General features: G+C 46.7%; 2 protein-coding genes across 6 annotated transcripts; both read right to left on the bottom strand.

The window, feature by feature from the left end:
- Positions 1–1,459: 1,459 nt before the first annotated feature.
- On the bottom strand, positions 1,460–10,403 carry LOC146301571 (uncharacterized). 5 transcript variants are annotated; one of them, XM_084668858.1, is made up of 4 exons: positions 9,809–10,403; positions 9,352–9,477; positions 5,961–8,276; positions 1,460–5,849 (listed from the first exon to the last, which is right to left on the bottom strand). In XM_084668858.1, exons 3-4 carry the CDS (start codon positions 7,855–7,857, stop codon positions 2,911–2,913), a joined length of 4,836 nt encoding a protein of 1,611 aa, XP_084524984.1. In that variant the 5' UTR covers positions 7,858–8,276; positions 9,352–9,477; positions 9,809–10,403; the 3' UTR covers positions 1,460–2,910. The 5 variants fall into 5 exon arrangements, with proteins under 5 accessions (XP_084524984.1, XP_084524985.1, XP_084524983.1 ...); XM_084668859.1 differs by having other exon boundaries at positions 1,460–5,273; positions 5,562–8,276; XM_084668857.1 differs by having other exon boundaries at positions 1,460–8,276; positions 9,352–9,396.
- A 612-nt stretch (positions 10,404–11,015) lies between these two features.
- shisa7a (shisa family member 7a) lies at positions 11,016–18,099 on the bottom strand. The gene is made up of 5 exons (XM_084668862.1): positions 17,146–18,099; positions 16,692–16,846; positions 15,982–16,047; positions 15,547–15,732; positions 11,016–15,247 (listed from the first exon to the last, which is right to left on the bottom strand). Exons 1-5 carry the CDS (start codon positions 17,892–17,894, stop codon positions 14,295–14,297), a joined length of 2,109 nt encoding a protein of 702 aa, XP_084524988.1. The 5' UTR covers positions 17,895–18,099; the 3' UTR covers positions 11,016–14,294.
- Between the last annotated feature and the right edge of the window lie 847 nt (positions 18,100–18,946).

The raw sequence follows: 18,946 nt of genomic DNA on the forward strand, positions 1-18,946 counted from the left end.
ATTATTAGCCTATTATTACACACAACATCCAATTTGTGAGTGATTTTTGGAGATGCCGCATCTCAGATGCGCTCCAGTTTAAGTATCTTAATATAAACCTCTCAGCAATGCTCATAAAAGATGGTCAAATGCAAAGAAGTAGGAGCCATAACAGCCGAAATGGGCATCTTGCTTTCTATGACAACGCATCTGAGTGTGTTCTCCCAGTGTGCTTGTAATCCAGAGAAAACGTGAGCGCCTGTCGTTTTTTCAAGCGAGAGGAATACATCAGCACGTTGCTTCCTACATAGCAAACTAGCTTCTCCACCGCACATGTTCTATGCACGCGGAGGCGCAGCCTGTGTGCTTGCCGCTCTCACTACGATTGGTTTACCAAAATCCGTCTCCGCCTTCAATAAACGTCTATTGGTCAGAACTAGGCCAGCCATGCCCGCCCCACGGCTTCCCCTATGCTACAGCCGCGTGAGACCAATTCGAAATACAAAAGCGCGAGGTGTCTGCTGTACAGGATTTCATCCCGCATGCAAAGCGCCACAGGAAATTGTTTTCCATTTTTGTTGGTAGTCGAAATAAGAATTTTGAGCCCCAGTGTTTTTAGTACACATGCCTATAATATTACAGCCTATAATGAAAAGCCTTGGAAAACTGTCATGTTATGTTACTGCAAAAAAGAAGCAATGAATTGCCTGTAGTGACATCGTGCAGTTAAGCTACAAGTTTTAAGTGCACATGCCTTTTAGAAAACATTATTATATTATACATACCCTGCATATCCTTGGACGGATGAATTATAAATGCTCCTTCTATTGAAACATTGAGTTCCAATTGGTCAATGCTGCTGATTAATTGCACTATCCAAATGTATTTTTTCAAAAGCTTTAGCATTTAATACATCGTAGTGATTTATTTTATTGTGTTTAAATGAGCCCATAGGTTAAAGTGAACACATAAAAGATAGTTGTGACAACATACCTCATTGTACATTACAAATATGCATGTCTAAAAATACCACAGCTGTAATACATTGCTGCATCTACTGTCATATCATTTTATCATAGATAAATCAAAGCAAATATACGTTGGTGTGTTCTTTTTGTCATGTGAAAATGCACCGAACTCCAATCTGTACTCAAGCCCCCCCCCCCCTCTCTCTCTCTCGTCCCTTTCTCTTTAGCTCTCTCTCTCTCTCTCTCTCTCTCTCTCTCTCACACACACACAGGCACGCGCACACAGCTCAGACATAGCACGTTCTGTCTCCTGAATCCACCCCCTATCAGTGTGAAATCCATGTGACCGCCACACTCAACAACACAGGGTAGTACAAATGAGTTGCTTACCGCTCCCTAGTGGTCTCGTAAGAGTACTACAGGCTGTGGTTCTGCCTGTGGCACAAGAGCATTTATCAGGCTACAACTGACTATCTACTGTGACCTATCAATGACATGGATGAATACAGGTGTACTAAGATGACATTTTATTGGTATATTCTTTACATCCGGAAATCCATTAGGTCAACAGCGCTTACGAACTATAACTGTGAAACAAGCTACAGTTAAAAGCCTGTGAAATTGTGATACTGACTTTGGTAACAGTAACATTTTACTCATCAATATCTACGTTTAAGTTACAAAGACACATCCTGCTCTAAAAACTAACATTAATCAAAATGATAAATGGAGAAAAAACTAAAAGCAGAACACATAAGGTTTATCCAATGCTGAAATATAATCAACAACTACTTTTAATAAGTAAATAAATTGATAGAAATGTACTTAGAACTATTATTTTTCTTTTTTTCTTCAGAAGAAAAAAACAAAACAAGGCATGACAGAGGTATGAACATGATTGCAACTCAGCCAAAACATAGAAGGACTAAATATGGGATTGGCAGGTAGACAGATTAGGTTATACACACACACACGCACACACACATTAATCGATATATAATCGTAACCTTTTGCTACAATGACCCTCCCAGTCTTCAACCCAGTATAAAGCACTAATAATAAAAGCTTATAGGACTTTGTGAGAAAGAAATAAACTGTGATGAAAACACAATATGTTACAGTACACTTGTTTCAACCGGTCTTCAAATCCAACCTCTTGGTATAAAAAAGCTGTTTTTAAAACGGAAATTAACTGGACATGATAAGCAAGGCATTGTCAATTTGTTTTGGCAGGAAGTAAATCTCCTTGTAACACCTTTTAAATTATGTTCTTCTCAAGCTTACAATTCATAACGTGATTTAATCACAGGGGAAATTTAAGCGATATTTTAACTTAAATTCAAAGCGTGACCTTTTGGGATATACTGAATAAACCATCACATAGCAGTGAATTCACAATCTCGGCGACAAACTTACCAGAGAACACACATGCAGCGAACTGGCTACCAACCAAAGTCCCCGCCCCCTCTCCCTACTCCTAATAAATGCACTTTTTTTTTTTTTTTTACATTTAAAAAAATCCCCAAAAGGGCTCTATGTGAACATACACAAGACAGGGTATACAGCAGAGACAAATATCATACAGCGAAGGGTGTAGCAGGAATCCTAGAGAACGGGCAAGGAAAGAGATTCTTAAGCAGGTCAAATCACCTAAACTTGTCTAATAACTGCACAGTGTCAGTCAAGCGTAGTGTCAATGCACTTAAGGGTTAATGATCCTATGGAAACAGTCATGTCTTCACAACATCCTCCATTATAATTAGGAAGAATTTCAGGTAAGGTTGATCTACAGTAGTTCTAAAAGTCAATTTTGAGTAAATGGAGGTCCAAACCTAAATGATCGCATGTACTAAAGGCATTTGTAGTCCCTCTTTAACCCCAATAAACCAAGATCATCATTCACTCCATTTATTAACGGAATATTCCTATTAAATGCCACCATATAAGATGTCAAAAAAAAGGCTTAGTATCTGTAGTCTCCCAGCATGGAAGACACCTCCCCCTGAACCTCGCTGCTCTTCCTCTCCCACGCTCTCTTGGATAACTTCAGACTGATAGCGCCCCCTCGTGGCAATCCCTTGGCCCTGCGGCGACAGGACACCTTGTGCCTGCGGAGGAGTGTGGCGTTCCAGAAGCAAGCAGAGCAGCGACGGCAAGAGAAGGAGCCCTCGGCTCGATGGGAGGCCCGATGGATGAAGGCCGACAGGGGCCTACGAGACTGCTTCCCACACACGGGACACCTCAGTCTCTCCTGGGGTGCCAAAACTCTTGGTGGGTGGTTTGCCGCCCTGTGGGCAAGCAGACTTGCCTGGCGGGCAAACATGGCATTGGGACAGAAGGGGCAAGTGAAACATTTGACTGGGACTTTGAGAGACGACAGCATCTGTATCTTCATACCTCGGGTTGTGACAAGCTCGTAACCTCCCCCTCCCGCTTCCCCCCCTCGTCTAATCTTCAGGAGGAGAGAGGCTTGTTTTTTGTTTCTGAACTGCCGTTGCAAATGAGATCTCTTTCTCTTCTCTTTTTTCCCTTCAGCTCTGACTAAACCTGAGGACTCTTCCCATCTGCCCTCCCTCCCATCTCTCCCCTCTGACTTTTTCTTCTTCTTCTTGTGCCTCCTTACTTCGTTTTGGGATTGGATGCCCTGGTGGCTGTGGTGACAAGACTGAGGATCTGATTGGTGGTGGAGATGGTGGTGTGAATGATGGTGATGATGAAGGTGATGATGTTCAGTGGATGGCAGCTCGGTAAGGGGCTGGAATGGAGCTGTGGTGTGCAGAGTGTGACTGCTCGGTCCTGCTGGATAAATGTGCTCCCCTTTCACCCCTGCTGGGGAATGCTGGTGCTGGGGGGGCATTATTGTGGAGTTTGGGGGCAGGGGCTGGGAGTAAGGAGGGACGTTGGAGGTGGAGGAATGAGCTGCAGCAGCATCGTAGAACAGGGGGGAGTAGCCAGCTGGCGGCTGGGGGTGACCGTGGGTGACGACGCTGTGACTCTGTCCTCCATGGGCCTCGGTGGAAGGAGCCATCTGCAGCAGGGTGTTGGTGGCAGCCTCACTTTCTGAACCAGACCCTCCGACGCCGCCACCACCAACGCTATTCCCCCCACTGCCACCCTCCTGTGCGCCGGACTGGGCAGAGCGTGTCAGCCCGTGCTGAGAGAGCCGGTGTCGAGTGAGGCTGTTGGAGTAGGCAAACGCCTTCCCACACACCTCACAGCAGAACAGCTTCTCACCTCCGCTCTCATGGACCGTCTGGTGATGGGCGGTCAGGTGGAAGTGATGGCGGAAAGACTTCCAGCATATCGCGCAGGTGTAGAGCCTGGGAGGAGGCTGGGTGTTGGAGCCTTGAGGCTTGACATCCTGGGGATATGAGTAATAGGAGGATGTGTTACCTTGGTTCTGATTCCTGTCTTGGCTTATGCCACATGCAGGATTTGTGTTAAAGCTGTTAAGGTTCTCCCCACCTGGTGTAGTGGGTACCTCCTCCAGTTCCCCCTTCTGGTGAAGCTTCCCATGCCTCTTGAGACTCTGCGAGTAGCCAAATTCTTTCCCACAGAGGCTGCACTTGTAGTTCTTGGCGCCGGAGTGGACAGTTTGATGCTTGCTGAGATGGAAGGCTTCTCTGAAGTACTTCCCACAGACGGTGCAGTGGTGGGGCTTCTCCCCCGTGTGGATACGGTCGTGCCTACGTAGGGTTTCGCGGCGTGCGAACCCTCGGCCACAGACACTGCACAGATATGGGCGTGGGATGCCGCCAGGCCCCGGGGCTCTGGGGGTGTACTGTCTCCGCTTGGGGGGCAGCCCATCGGTGCCTGGCTCTTTCTTGGCCCTGGGCTTTCTGGGTCGTTTTGGTTTGACAGCAGGGTTTTGTGGATTATTACCTTGGTTATGGGTCATGTTACCACTCATTCCCTCCTGATTCCCCCCTCCCCTATAGTTCTTATCCATTCCAGAAGTGGAGGAGGGGGACCCCAGGGGGCCGAGGCCCAGCCCCCCCAGTAAGCCCCCGATGATATCCCTTCTATCATCCCCACGGTTCCCACTGTTGTTGAGATCACAGTTGGCCGCCGCTGCCGCTATGGCGGAGATGGCATTGTTGACAGAGCTAGTGACATCGTCCTCCGAGTCGTCGAGGAGGGAGGACAGGGGCAGATGGGGCTGCTGCTGATGGTGGTGTGGTTGGTTTTGATTCTGAGGGTGGGGGTGCAGCGTAGGGGCCAATGGCGCCTTCCTCAGCGCCGGGCCCGCCATCCCGCTCCCACAAGGGGAGGCTCCAGAGTAACATGGGGATGGGTTACCTTGAGAGCGGTGGTCATCAGGGTAGCCTGTGTAACGATTCCGAGAGTAGTCAGTAGGGTATTTACCATCTGCTCTGTCTCTGCTGTTAGCATTCCCTCCCCTCCCCGACTGATAAAGACCATCACACACCAAGCCTGACTTCTGCTCCCCCTCGCCCACCATAATCACACCCTCCTCTTCCTCCGTTTTCCCATAAATCAGACCCCTACCACTTTGGTAACCCCCAACTCCTCCACTCCCTCCTCCGCCCTCTTCCCCCATCCTTCCCTCCCCATCAGCTCCCGTCTTGATGTCCCGTGGTCTGGGTCCCCTACCTGGCTTGCCGCATGTCCCAGAGGCGGCATGGTTGAGAAGGGATGTGCTCTCACGGAAGCAGCGGCCACAGGCGGGGCATCGGAAGGGCTTCTCCTCGTGAATCTTCTCGTGGCGCGTGAGTGACTCTCTGCGGTTGAACGCCCGGGAACAGATGGAACAGCCATACGGTCGAGCTTCAGAATGGATGACGCCATGTTGGAGGAGGTGCCCTTTTTTCTTGAAGCCTTTTCCACAATCGGAGCAGTGGAAGGTCTTGTCAGGGCTGGGGCAGGAAGATGATGCTTGGGCTGAATTGGAAGAGGACTGAGAGTTATCCTGGGTGGAATGGGGGAGGCTTGGGTCAGATTGGGTTTTGATATGAGTTGGGTTTGGGGCAATGTTGGCGTTATTGCTAGTACCTGCTGCAGTTGACTCATGCATACGCAGATGCCTGCGAAGGCTGGAGAGGTGAGTGAACGTTTTCCCACACTCTCCACAGTGATAGAGGGCCTCTGGATCAGGCTGTGTGGACGCAGGTGGCATTGAGCCCTGGTTATCAGGTTTAGAAAGGTGAGCACCGTTAGTTACTAACACCGAGGCTGCAGCTGAGGCGGGGGCAGAGGAGGAAGATGACGACACAACCGATGAGGATGAAGAAGATGAGGAGTTGAGGAGGGAAGATGGGTCACCCCCCATACCCGTCATGACAACCCCACCAACCCCACTTCCTATCATCCCTTGGGACTGATCGTGGCTAAGCCCTCCTGCGCTACTGCTAGCGTTGGCGTTGCCGCTATGGCTGCTGTGACCGTGGCTGCTGCTGCTGTTATTGCCACTGTCAGATTTCCTCTGAGGCAGATAGCCAGCCATCGCTTTCTTCCTCCTACTACTACTGCTTCCTCCTCCGCTGCTGTCCCCTTTGCCGTCATCCTTGGACAGGGACAGATGCAGCGGCAGAGGGAGGGGCAAACCTGTTTCCTGTTGCATCAAAGAGGCTATCTGATTGGACGACAGTACGGGGATGCCTTGGAAGTCAAAGCCACCCAAAGAGGGTTGTGAGCCAGGGTGGAGGGGGTGGTGAGGGTGAGAGTGGGAGTGTGGGTGAGATAGGGTGTGGGGTGGCAACTGCTGTTGCTGTGGGGGCTGCTGCTGCTGTTGCTGCGGCGTGGAGTGGCCATGCGAGTGAGAGGAATGCAAAGCGGGAGGGGGAGCAAGGCCAGAGCTAGACTCCCCACCTGCCTGACCTAAACCAATCCCCAGGTGGTTGTGGGTTCCCTGCTGTACAAGGAACTGCTCTAAGCTAGAATTAGCAGGCACCCCAGAGAGGAAGTACTGATTAGCAGCTAGCATGCAGCTGAACTGCTGGTGAAGGCTTCGCGCATCAGACTGGGCTCCGACCAGCTGGTGTCCCAGTGAGGTGACTGCACTGCTGCTAGGGGGGTTATTAGAGGCTGCCACAGAGCTGGAGGGGGAAGGGGAAGAGGAGGAAGGACCAGGGGAGGCTTGAGGGACAGAAAGGCCAGGATGCAGAGGTGGGGGCGGAGGGGGGGCAGACGTGACGAGTCCTCCCAGCCCTCCGGCACTCCCTCCACTGCTGCTTCCTCCGGCAAAGTGCTCGAATCGTCCGACGCCTGGGTGCAGCTGCTCCTGGGCCAGGGCAGCGTCACTGGGGTGGAAGGAGCGAAGGAATTGTGGGTAGCCTGGAACGTGACTTGAGCTACTGCTGCTGCTCATCTTACTGGACTTGGAGCGCGAGCTCTGAGAGGAGGAGGGCTGTTGCTGGAGGGGTGGGGGTGGGGGAGCACTCATCTTGGCAAAAATGGAGGCGGAATCTGAAAATGCGTTGCTTCTTGACCCCTGGAGGGGCCCCAGGCCGAGCCCAGACAGTAGGGCCCCGGAGGACTCAGCCTGCTGCTGTTGCTGCTGTTGTAGCTGGTGCTGGTGAAGCTGCACTTGCTGTTGATGTTGTAACTGACGTTCTAAACCGAGGCCTTTGAACTGATGGGCCTGGTGTCCACTTAACATCTCTATAATGTCTAGATTGTATTTTCCGAATTGGAACATCTCCCACTCGCTGGCACACGGGGGTGCTGGGGCCACACCTCCGGCGCCAGGGGCGGCGACGATGATCCCTCCGCTGCTGACGGACGCGCTTCGGCTGAGGGAGGAAGTTATGCCGCCGCTTCCTCTGGAGCCGCCGGAGTCGCCTCGACCCGAATCCGAACTTCTCCCGATAACGCTGCTGTTGGTCCCCCCAGATCGCGCGCTTCTGCTGCTGCTGCTTCCTCCCGACCGCCCACTGCCCCCACTCTCCATCCAAGAGGAGAGGGGGCAGGTGTATGAGAAAATGTGTGTTTTTTTGTTGTTGTTTTTTTCAAAATAAAAGTCCCTCTTCTGGAGGCAACCGTTCCCCGAGTTCTTTTCAACAGAGATAAAAAACGTCCTGTTTCATCGTTATGTTCGTTGCTTGGTCCCTGTTGGTATCAAATATTAGTTGTTCACACTAAATAACAGTCTTTCATAGTCTCGTGGGGTAGTAAAGGGAACGTTTAGACGGCTTTGTAGTGTTCGGTTATGTTGGTGACTTATGGTACAAAATATCTTTATTTGGTCCCCCCTCAGCTAACAGTTCTGTTGTCTTTACCCGGTGGTTCGTTCTCATCCATTTCTTTTAATCCTTCCAAGGAAACTTCCACCACTCAGTTCTAGGAAGAAAATATACTGTCGCCCTCTAACTGAAAAAATAAAAAACAAACAAGGTTAGGTGACATTCGAATCAAATTTACGTTTCATGTAAAACTGAGAATTTAATTTTCTGATGGTGGGCCAGTTTGTACAAGATTATTTCATATGGTTGCCTTACCAACCACAGTTGGGGAATTATGATGGCTGCATGAAACAAAGATTTGATTAAAGAGGAGGCGTGTAGGCATTCTCTTTCTAATAATTAACAGCACTTTATTTGTTCCTCTCTACTTTAAAATAAAATAATGTAAGATAATAAAATGTAAGACTACAAATATATTCATATAGTACTATCAAATATCGATACTTAATGACTTGCCGTAATTTCGTCGGATTCGTTGCCGAATCCGTAACTATTCAAAGTATTTTAAACTGTCCTTCCGTGATGAAGAACGGCTCCACAGCTGAATTATTATTGAGAAACATTGAATTGCAAGAGTCTGCAGTTTCAGCTAGGACTTAACAAGATACCAAGAGTTTGATGAGGCAGATAAGACACAGACATCAGGAAGTCAAAGTATGCAGGAGATACTTGGCCAAGTACCAAACATTAATATTTTATAGTTAATGTACTCAGGCTACGCATACCACGCAAATTAGATATGTCTGCATTTTAGTTTAATAATTATAAAAAACCCAGTTGTCACTCAACTTTTAATTCTGTTTTTATTTCAGGCTGTAATGTTGACTTTGTTTTGGTTGTCCATGTAGATTTGTGATATCCACTGTGTCAACACAGGTAGGTTCTGACAGTGAGTTGGCAATAGCGATTGCTGAAAGTGTTTTGTTATTAATCATCAACAAACTCGTGGAAATGTACCTTCTAATGAACACACAGGCTATTTAGAATCTTTGTGGCATTAAAATTGCGGCTGCTGATCTTCAATCTATAAAATCAACATTGAGAATAAGTGTAGGTACAATCCATGAGTCATTGACCTATTATTTAATCATAGCTACTATTATAACTTCAAACACACACTCCAATACACTTCATGTACAAAAAACACGCTAATATGAGTCATTATCTGCGAACCTTAATTATCGAGATATTAATGATCTCACCTTTTTTGACAGATGTCAATCAGTCACAATGGGCTGGGGATTCTCCTGCAAGTGGAGGAGGGAGATAAATCTAGTTTCACAATCGCATTTTTGGATTGCCTCTCACATTAATGTAGTCGGCCAATCCTGTAAAGAGGACACACATTCTGAATCAGCAATTGCAAATATCTTCCGAACAACAACAACAACACGAGAACTATTTGCTTCAGGCTACAATATTAGCAATGGCTAACGGTTTTAGAAAAGACGCACTTGCATGTAAAACTTGACAGCTTACAGAATCACATTCTGCAGTTTGTACGGTGTGTTAACGTTTGATAGCATGCTACATCTCAAGAGCGTGCAGGATTTGGAACAAGTTCCGTCATACAAGGGTTACATTAATTGCTACATATGCATTATATATATGACTGAAAAGCTTGTCTGCGAATAATACATCAGACAGATTTCTTTTTACCTAAACGTCCAGTTCGAGATCACAGCCAGATGGATGAGGCCTGTCACGCCTTCCAACCATCTAGCCAGCTACCATTCGCTTCCATTTCTGCGTGCTGTTTTCCACTCGTTAGCCGGAGCCATTTTCACTGATGCTGAGCAGAGTGAACGCTGGCACCATTCTCCCCCGAAATTAGGAGTATTTTAGGTTGCAGTCGTTTCCTAGCCATTTGACAGAAACAATCCTATTTTACAGTGGTGAGTTGGTTATGTTTTTGCCGGCTAAAATGTTTTGGACGGTCCGTGATAATTTTGGGGTAAAAGTGAGTGACGTGTGCTCACTTAACATAGGTCCTTTCCGGCCATGGATATATTTCCGGGTAGCGCAAACTGCTGTACTCGTTGTGGAGCTAGCTTACCAAGCTAGTTAGCCCTCTTGCTGGGTTCATAAAATACGTGTACATGTAATATTTTGTACAAAAGTTGTCGATCGTCAACCCGGTTTATATCCGATTATCAGTTCCATGTTATGAAAATGTGTCCGGAAAGGGCTACGACTCTCTTTGAGATTGAGGCCATTTTACTGGCTAAAGCTACGGCAGCTGGGCAAACCATACCAACCCAGTTATTAAAATGGCTGCCATGCGTTCTAGATGTACAAATAGACACATTTAGGATACTCCTAGAAGGAGTCATGACAGTTGTTTGTGAATGCCAGTTTTGTTAAAAAATAAATAAAAAATAAACAACATGAACGGTAAATCTATCGTAATGTCAGTTACCCGTTGAATCTTAAGCGATAATCGTTTAACAGTTCACTCACAAGGCAGTTAACCATAACATGTCTAAAATGGTTCCATGACAATAGCAATTATTTTAAACCTTAAGAGCATTAAGTTGGCCGTAAGGAAATAGCTACCTATAGTCATTGTAAGGTGATCTATATTAGCTGAATTGGTACAGTAAGTAAACTTTAAAAAAAATGGCCACACCCACCTGTTCAGTGGCCAGTTGACCTCGCAGAAGGGCCAAGATAACCACTTGGCTATGCTGGCATGATCTTTTTTGTCTTCTTTTTGTGTGTGTGAAATGTTCATCAAGACACAATATTTATCATCTGAATGCAACTAACATATTTTATGCAAAAATTTAAAGGATTGAATAAACAACCCCAAACCATCATTTGCTCTCAAATCCTTGAGTTAATAATGAATCTAAGTCAAGACATCTTTTCCACCAACTTTATTATACAAATGTTGTCGGTTCGCTGTCTTATCTAAGGGGAACTATATGCAGTGGATAAAAAGACTACTTTGATGTTTAATAGCATGAAAACAAATCCATGAATTTAATTGTAATTCCTTTCTATCAGATACAAATGTACTGTATGTTAGCCATCCATGTTTATAGGAATGAATTATGGTAATTATATATACACCATTTTTGATAAGCAGCTATGTTACTTACCAACTATGTTATTTATCGTTACTGCAAAAAGAAATGTCCCTGTTGCCACATAATAGGCTATATCATCAGAAAGACAGAAAATGTTATGAGTTTGGCACTGTACATTTCATAAAATACTCACATATAATTTGTTGAAGCCTCAAATTAACGTTATAGAAGAGAGCCACCCATTAAAATATTCTGATTGTACTAGCTATACAAAATACAATACTTACACAAATCAGGTTTAGTTTATAAAATAATGTCATCAGTAATGACTGTAATGATGGATGTGGCTTGTGGAGAGTACAGACATTGCTACAAACCTTTTGTGACTATAAAAAAAAAAAAAATCTAGTAATAATAGGTCAGCTGGCCCCACTTCCCTGAAAAATACACTGTGACTCCAAACATTCAGTTTACAGTTACCCCTTATACCTACCTGTGTTAAAGACATTCATATAAACGCGCAAACAGTAACATTATGGTATTATGTGTAGTTACTCTACTGGGTCAGGCTGTGGTATAATATAAACTACTGTGGTGGCATAAGCATGATTTGGGGCAGGCCCTGAAAATATCGCCCTTTACCCTGTCCATATTCCCCTTATCAACTCCAGATAATCTCAGGAGAACCATCGCTGTAGTTTAAGCAATCATATCAGATTGTCAAGGGGCCATGTAGGCACATGATATAGGGTTGGAATTGGGCCATTTTCGATCACTAATCATCAATTCAGGCACATTTCTAATGACAGGAAGTTGACATGCATCTATATTCTGACAAGTTTTTTTGTTGGCCACCATTTTATGTCCTAATGAAACAAAAACTCATGATAGATTAAGCATTTTAAAACAATAAACACTTAAAATCCCACCAAGAAAATTAACATTTACATCATAATCATAAGATAATTATTAATAATATCAACACTTATAATAATCATTAATCATAACACTTGCCAAATCATGACAATAACCAACACAGATTAAGCATTGTGTATAGGAAGATTGTCCAAAACATTTGTATTTATCAACATGTCACTCATCTCTAACCTTGCAAACTGAACATTATCAAGTCCTTATTCTTCTCCCGCAATGCTAGACTTTCTCAAAGGTTGATCTAGCACACACCATCAATGAGTGTCCGTTTGTACAGAATGTAAACCTTGTAGATATGATACAGAGGACAGTTCTCTGGAAGTGGTGCAAAATTCAGGGAATAGAGTTGTGCAAAAAAGTTTGTTTCAGTATTTCTCGCTGAACTGTGCTTTAACTGCTTTTTTTAACATGTCAAACGCTTGGTATCTATAGCACGTTAAATACAGTGACAATATCAACACGAAAATTAAGAGAAACTGTTAAGATATTGTATTATATGAACCACAGATGTTACATACTGTATAGGATAGGATAGCCCTTAGTATTGATAAGCATTATTATTTATGATATTTTCATCCATAGAAAATGGCTGAAGTGCGTTGCTATGATACAGCAAGGTCTTCCTTACAGGACGGTTGTCCGACCCAGCACATCATGTTATCGCTGACCACCACAGTGGATGGTTCTTGACCATGTGAACCACCCTCACGGAGTAGGTATTTTCCTGGTGCTGTCCAACACCTGGACACACACACTTTGGCTTGCTCTGAAGCCAATCATTTGGATTATCGTTAGAAAATGTCATTGGCTTGTGTCAGTTTTTTTCTTGAATAAAACGGTGATTGTCGGACTAAGTTTTCTCAGTGGTATTTTCTTTGAAGGTCCATTGATGGCTTTGAGGGACAGTTGTGTAAGTGCAACTTGTGCATCGTGATCTATTAATTTGTGCTTGATGAAAAATAAATGCGATTTTACAATAAAGTCCTGATTTTCAGTTGGGGCAGGAGAGCTTTAGGAAGAAATTGCCCTTTGGCACAAATCTAAGATCAGCTTACCCTCACAAATCCATAGTGGTCATAGACAGTCTAGAGGCAACTTCCCCCCGCCCCCTCCTTCCAAAGGATGTGAGGACATAGGGACAGCTTAGCATCCTGAGCAGATGATTGGCTGTTGGGGTTCCTCTGAGAAAGAGCTGCATCCTGGTGATGGTGTCAGGCTTGTTGAAGCTCCGTCGTCAGAGAGCGAAACTCTCCAAGCAGCGCCCACCTCATTCATTCATTCCTTTCACTTGGTAGGAAGTGACAAACAGCAGCTTTGCTTTCCTGTGTCAGGATGCCACCCTGTGTGTCACCCTGTGTGTCATCCTGCCTCCATCAGCCTGCCTCCATCAGCCTGCCTCCATCAGCCTGCCTCCATGCCATCTCAGCTGCCTCATTAAGCCCTCCATGGGTGTGGGGGGGGGGGGTGTCTGTGCTGCGAATCGTCATTGGCAAACGGTTTAGGTAGACGTTTGAAAATCTGGAGGGTCCAATGCTGGATAGCTTACAGTGGCATCAATACAACATCCCGCAAGCTTGCCTTTTGTTCCTTTGAGTCACTGCCATTTCCTCTTTTTGCTTTCATTTATATTGTAGTTAATTCTCTTCTTGCTCCCTATCTAATATGGCTCCAAAGTAGATTTTCTAAAACATGTACTATAAAAAAAAACAAGGACTAGACCAAAACCAGTTTTGTTAGTCAGTCCTGTTACCTTCTAGATCCTTCTTTTCCTTATTGACTATGGCACCAATGTATACGGCAATATGGCAAATTCTGGTACGAAATATGGCTGATATATCATATATATAAAATGGCAGGAATAGTCCATACCGCTAAACTACTTTAAACAGCAAAATTATGTTTGCTTGTTGATTTTTACACTTTTATACTTGATGTCTCGTATTTACAGTTTCTTTTGACTCTCGGTAAACACCTCATTCGTATTGGCTGTACTCCCTGAACACTAGTCTAAATGCCCCCTTTTCTATTAATCAGGTCAAATTTGCCCCTAACCACGGATACAGTGAAACAAATAAGAAACAAACTATCAAAATCTCCGACTAGTTGATGGTAGGATTGGGACATGGAAATCCGTTCCTGGATCTGTGGTCAAGGGCAAATTCGACATCTGGCGGCACGCCTTACACTGTCACTTCATTCTTACTCCCTGTCCTGATCCCCTGACTGCCACTCCCACTCCCCCCACCCCCTCCGCCGCCCCCTCCTGGTATAAAGTGTAACTGCTCAATAGTGTTCTGCCTCTTCGACGCGAAAGCCATCCTCCTGTCCCGGTGCCCCCCCAACGTCCCTGTTAACGTCCCCGTTCCCATGACGACCCCCGCCCCCGGCGCCTCCCCCGCCCAGCCCATGCCCCCGCTCATGTGCCCCGTCATGCCCGTGCTCCTCTCCTGCTCCCTGCCGGAAGTGGGGTGAGAGTTCATCTTGATCATGTGGTGCCTATCGAGGGAGGGCGTGGCACACACGTTCTGCTGAGACTGAGCCTTCTGCTGGGGAGTGAGCCGGGGCAGCGTGGGGACCATGCCGCCTCCTCCATGGGCATACGGATCAGTCACCCCTCCCATGCCTCCGACCCCCATCCCCCCGACCCCCATCCCCCCGACCCCTCCCATCCTCTCCTCTAGATGGTCCGGGGACATGAGCATTCTATCTTGGGTCTTGCGCGTCAAGGTCTGTGTGTTGGAGTTCTTGTTGGCGGCAGCCATAGCTTTGTAGTACTGGTGCTGTTGGTTTTTGGAGAGCCTGGAGAGGGTCCCTGTGTTGCCAGGGACGTCGCCCATGTTCAGGAGCTGATCCTGGGACTTGACCTTCCTCTTGGAGAGGGTCTCGTAGTTGGGGTTGTATTGGGGCTCCGGCGGGTCCAGGGGGTAGGGGTTGGGGGTTGGGGAGGTGGGCATGCCGGTGGGCTGGATCCAGGGACGTGCAGCATGGCGGGGCAGGGTGCCCCTTCCACTCAGGGTGTAATCTCCGCCCCAGTGAAGGTGGTGCTGGGAGGACTGGAGGGCGGGCTGGGCCGTGTGGGGGCGGCGCTTGGTGGTGCAGTAGCCGGAGGAATACTCATCGAGTCCGCCTTTCTCTGGAATCAAAAGGAACCGTTAGAGGGCATTAGTCGCATCGCTTATGATTACAATACATTTTGTCATTCAGCAGACGCTTTAATCCAGAGCGATTTACAGTAAGTACAGGGACATTCTCCCCGAGGCAAGTGGGGTGAAGTGCCTTGCCCAAGGACACAACGTCATTTGGCATGGCCAGGATTCCAAACCGGCGACCTTTTGATTAATAGCCCGGTTCCCTAAACGCTGAGCCGTCTGACTCCATTAAGGTACTGCCTTGAGTTGGTGCGTGATGGGTGAAGGGGCGGGGGAGACTCACCCAGACGCTTCAGCGAGGAGTATCTGTTGAGCTCAGGCTTAGTGGCACTCTCATAGGATGGAGGCAGCTGAGCCAGGTTGTGGAGCGAGTGATGGAAGGCAGGCTGGCTCTTGGTGTTGTTGTGTTTGCTGGACAGGAGGGTGCCTCCAGTCGCCAGCTGAGCGTTGTTCATACGAGGGGTGCGCTCTTTAAGGGAATAACGAGAAGAACAAAGCTAAGCGATTACACTCTGCCGATGTGAATAGAGTGGCAGCACCGCAATCAAGAACACCACGGCTGTTACATAAACGTCAAGTGAAATGTAAAATCATCGGCGGTTTTACACGAACAAGTGCACCTTTATGTCACCGTGGTGAGGTGAATCTAACAGATATTGAGAGCAGCTGTGTTTGCATCGTGTGTCATACAGAGCGGGGCTTTCACCAGCTGCCTTACCGATGGTCGCTGTGTGTTTGGGGCTGGAGCCTGACGAATGGATGAAATTGTGTTGCAAATTCCCCACTGCAAAACAAGAGGCAGTCATCAGCTGGAGAGAAACAGCACGTACAGCCTAGCATGTGCTGTTGGCAGTTTCCGGGTCAATGCTATGTTTACATGGCTTATATCAAAGCTGACCTCCCTTTCCTCTAATATATCTACAATGCTTAAATATCAAAGCCGACCTTCCGTCTAATCTGTTCACCTTTTCATCATTACTTCCGCTCAATGAATTGATGAGCTGACAAGGTAACCTTTGTGTCTAAAACAATGTAGGGACCTGGGTATACAGTATCACTTTGATTACAATGCAGTGGTAGAAGTTTAAAGACAGTCATTCGAAAGTTTGTGTATAGTCTCATGTTAAGGATGCGTGTGTATTTATATGTATTTCCAACATGCGTAGTTTTGCACGCATGGTCGTATCTCGCCCTATTTAAGTTTCATTAGCCCCCCCCCCCCTAAAAAAATGACTCTTTTTTTATCTAAATTTGTTAATTTCTCTTCCTAAAACAAACTAGAGGACACTATTTAAAAGGATATTTTCAAAAATTTCTTCTGGGGGAACATGCCCCCCTTGTTTTTTTGGGTCACAGGAAAAATAATAGGTTTTATCTCGGGGCTTAGCCCCCCCAAAAGTGGGAACCTAGATTTGCCCCTGTTCTCACGTCTGTTGTCCTTGCTGGGTAGACCAGGGGCGTAGAGGTTCTTCGGGGGTCTCCCCAGCGTGCCCTGCCCCTCCCCCGAGGCCAGGGCCACACTGTTGTTCCTCTCGTCCTGCTGGACCGGGCTGGACTGGTGCCGCAGCATGTCCACTAGGGCTCTGAGGAAAACAACACACACAAGGAGGGAGAAGATAGGTTGGACAATGCTGTGTGACAAAATGAATGAGTGAATGAATTAGTCCGTTTGACAGGGAGGCAGTCAGTCAATAAGTCAATCAGTCAGTTGGTAAGTTAGGCAGTCAGACAGGCAGTCAGACAGGCAGTCAGTCAGCCAGTCAGTCAGTTGGTAAGTTAGGCTGTCAGACAGGCAGTCAGTCAATAAGTCAGTCAGTCGGTAAGTTAGGCAGTCAGACAGTCAGTTAGTCAGTCGGTAAGTCAGTCAGGGCTGACTTCTCACCTGGGCATGTTGAGCTCCCTATTGTGGGCCTCCTGCTGCACTTTGTTGAACACCACCTTAATCCCCACGGCAACGGCCACCATGAACACCACCACACCGCCAATCACAAAACCCGTGTTGTGACTCTGCTGCTTCAGAGGGTCGAAGCCGGGGTCCGAGCCCTCGTCGTCGTCCGGATTGGACAGGCCTGGAGCCTGGGTTTTGGCCCAGTCCGGAGAGTCGTAGTTCTTACAACTGCCCTGCTCCAGGCGCTGGTTCTGGTCGGGACAGCAGAAGCGATAGTGGCAGGTGCCACAGCAGTAGACAAACGTGTCCTTGGAGCAGTTGAAGGGGTTGTCAAACTGGCCCATCACGTCATAGTAACCACGGCACGCGTCCACTTTCATCAGCTTCCGGGGCGGAGGGGCCACCTGGGCGGCTCCGAGTGGGGGAGCCAGGGCCCCTTCGGCTGTCACGTTCTTAGGAAACATGACCTGGGCCAGAGGTTTGGGAGGGGTCTCCAGAGCTCTCTCTTGGGCCCCTAAGAGTTTCCTAGGGGCCTTGCCCTGGGGAAAAGCTGCTCGGAGGTTGGCATGAATAGCCAGGAGGAGGAGAGGGGGGCTGGGGGCGGTCTGGGGCCGGTCATGAGACTCACCGTTAAGAGAAGCGGTGGTTAGAGAGGGGGGGATCCCCGCGGCAGAGAGGAGGGGGGCAGCGAGGAGGGAGAGGAAGGAGACGGTCAGGATACTGAGGTTGCTAGTGGGCGTCATCTTTACATGACTAAGAGCTCTATTTTCTGTTGTTGACTCAACGTAGTCACAACGTTGTATCCGTTTTTCCAATATAACCACGACAACGCCGTCTGAAGTATTTAGCTGGTCACTATGAACTGTTTGGAATACATTGCAACTATCTTAAGTTAGTAATGTATTCTAATGGGTTTTCTTTGAATTTGTGCTGTATGAAATCAGTTAAAAAGATCAGTGGAAATATTTATATTAAGATAAAAGGATTAACTCCACTAACATAAGGTTATAAGTGTCAACCATCATTGACAAGAGGTATTTACATTGGTTACCTAAAAGAAAAGTAAATTATTCTGGTAATTTCACTTCCTGTTGAAATCTTGTGATAAACAAAAACTATTAGACCGTACAGCACTCAGAAGGACTTGAACTTGTAAACATAACTGTGTAGGGTGAACCAGAAATGCAAGATGTCCATATATCTGCATGTTCATGGTGTGGCTCTATATCCATGTAAACCTTGTCAGATGAGGGCAAGAGGAACGTTAATGAAACAGTCTCATATGTCTCCTTTGGCACTTGTAATAGCCTGTCACAATATGTCAAAACCACAAGCAAGAGTCGTGGTTAAATGTAAACTGTTCTTCTCTGCCCCAATACAACTGCTTAATTTTGTCTCTAGAAAGATTCAAAGTTGGCACTTAGTATTAACCTGCAGGCAAGTCGTGTTTGAAAAAGTATCAAAATCTCTATGCAAATCCAATAACGCCTCCTTGTATGTAACGCACTGTAAACAACAAGACGGCAAATGTTAAGATTCTAATGTGACATTGGTCTGTATCTAAATGTTCTTCTGTAAACGTAAACCCTCCCTTCTAGACAGCTCTGGGGGATTAACCGCATCTACCACTTTTATACCTAAATGTTTTATAGTCTAATCTAATATGTATAGGCAGTTGCCTGGCACTTGCTGTTCCTCTGATTGGGATGAAGACGGTCCCACCAGTGGCCTACATTTAGTGTTACAAGATGGCAAACACTGCAAATGAGTGGTAAATATAAAACCGTTTGTCAAA

This window comes from Hypomesus nipponensis, chromosome 2 (assembly GCF_054491055.1).
Source record: "Hypomesus nipponensis isolate SF chromosome 2, ASM5449105v1, whole genome shotgun sequence".
In the NCBI taxonomy this organism is placed as follows: Eukaryota; Metazoa; Chordata; class Actinopteri; order Osmeriformes; family Osmeridae; genus Hypomesus; species Hypomesus nipponensis.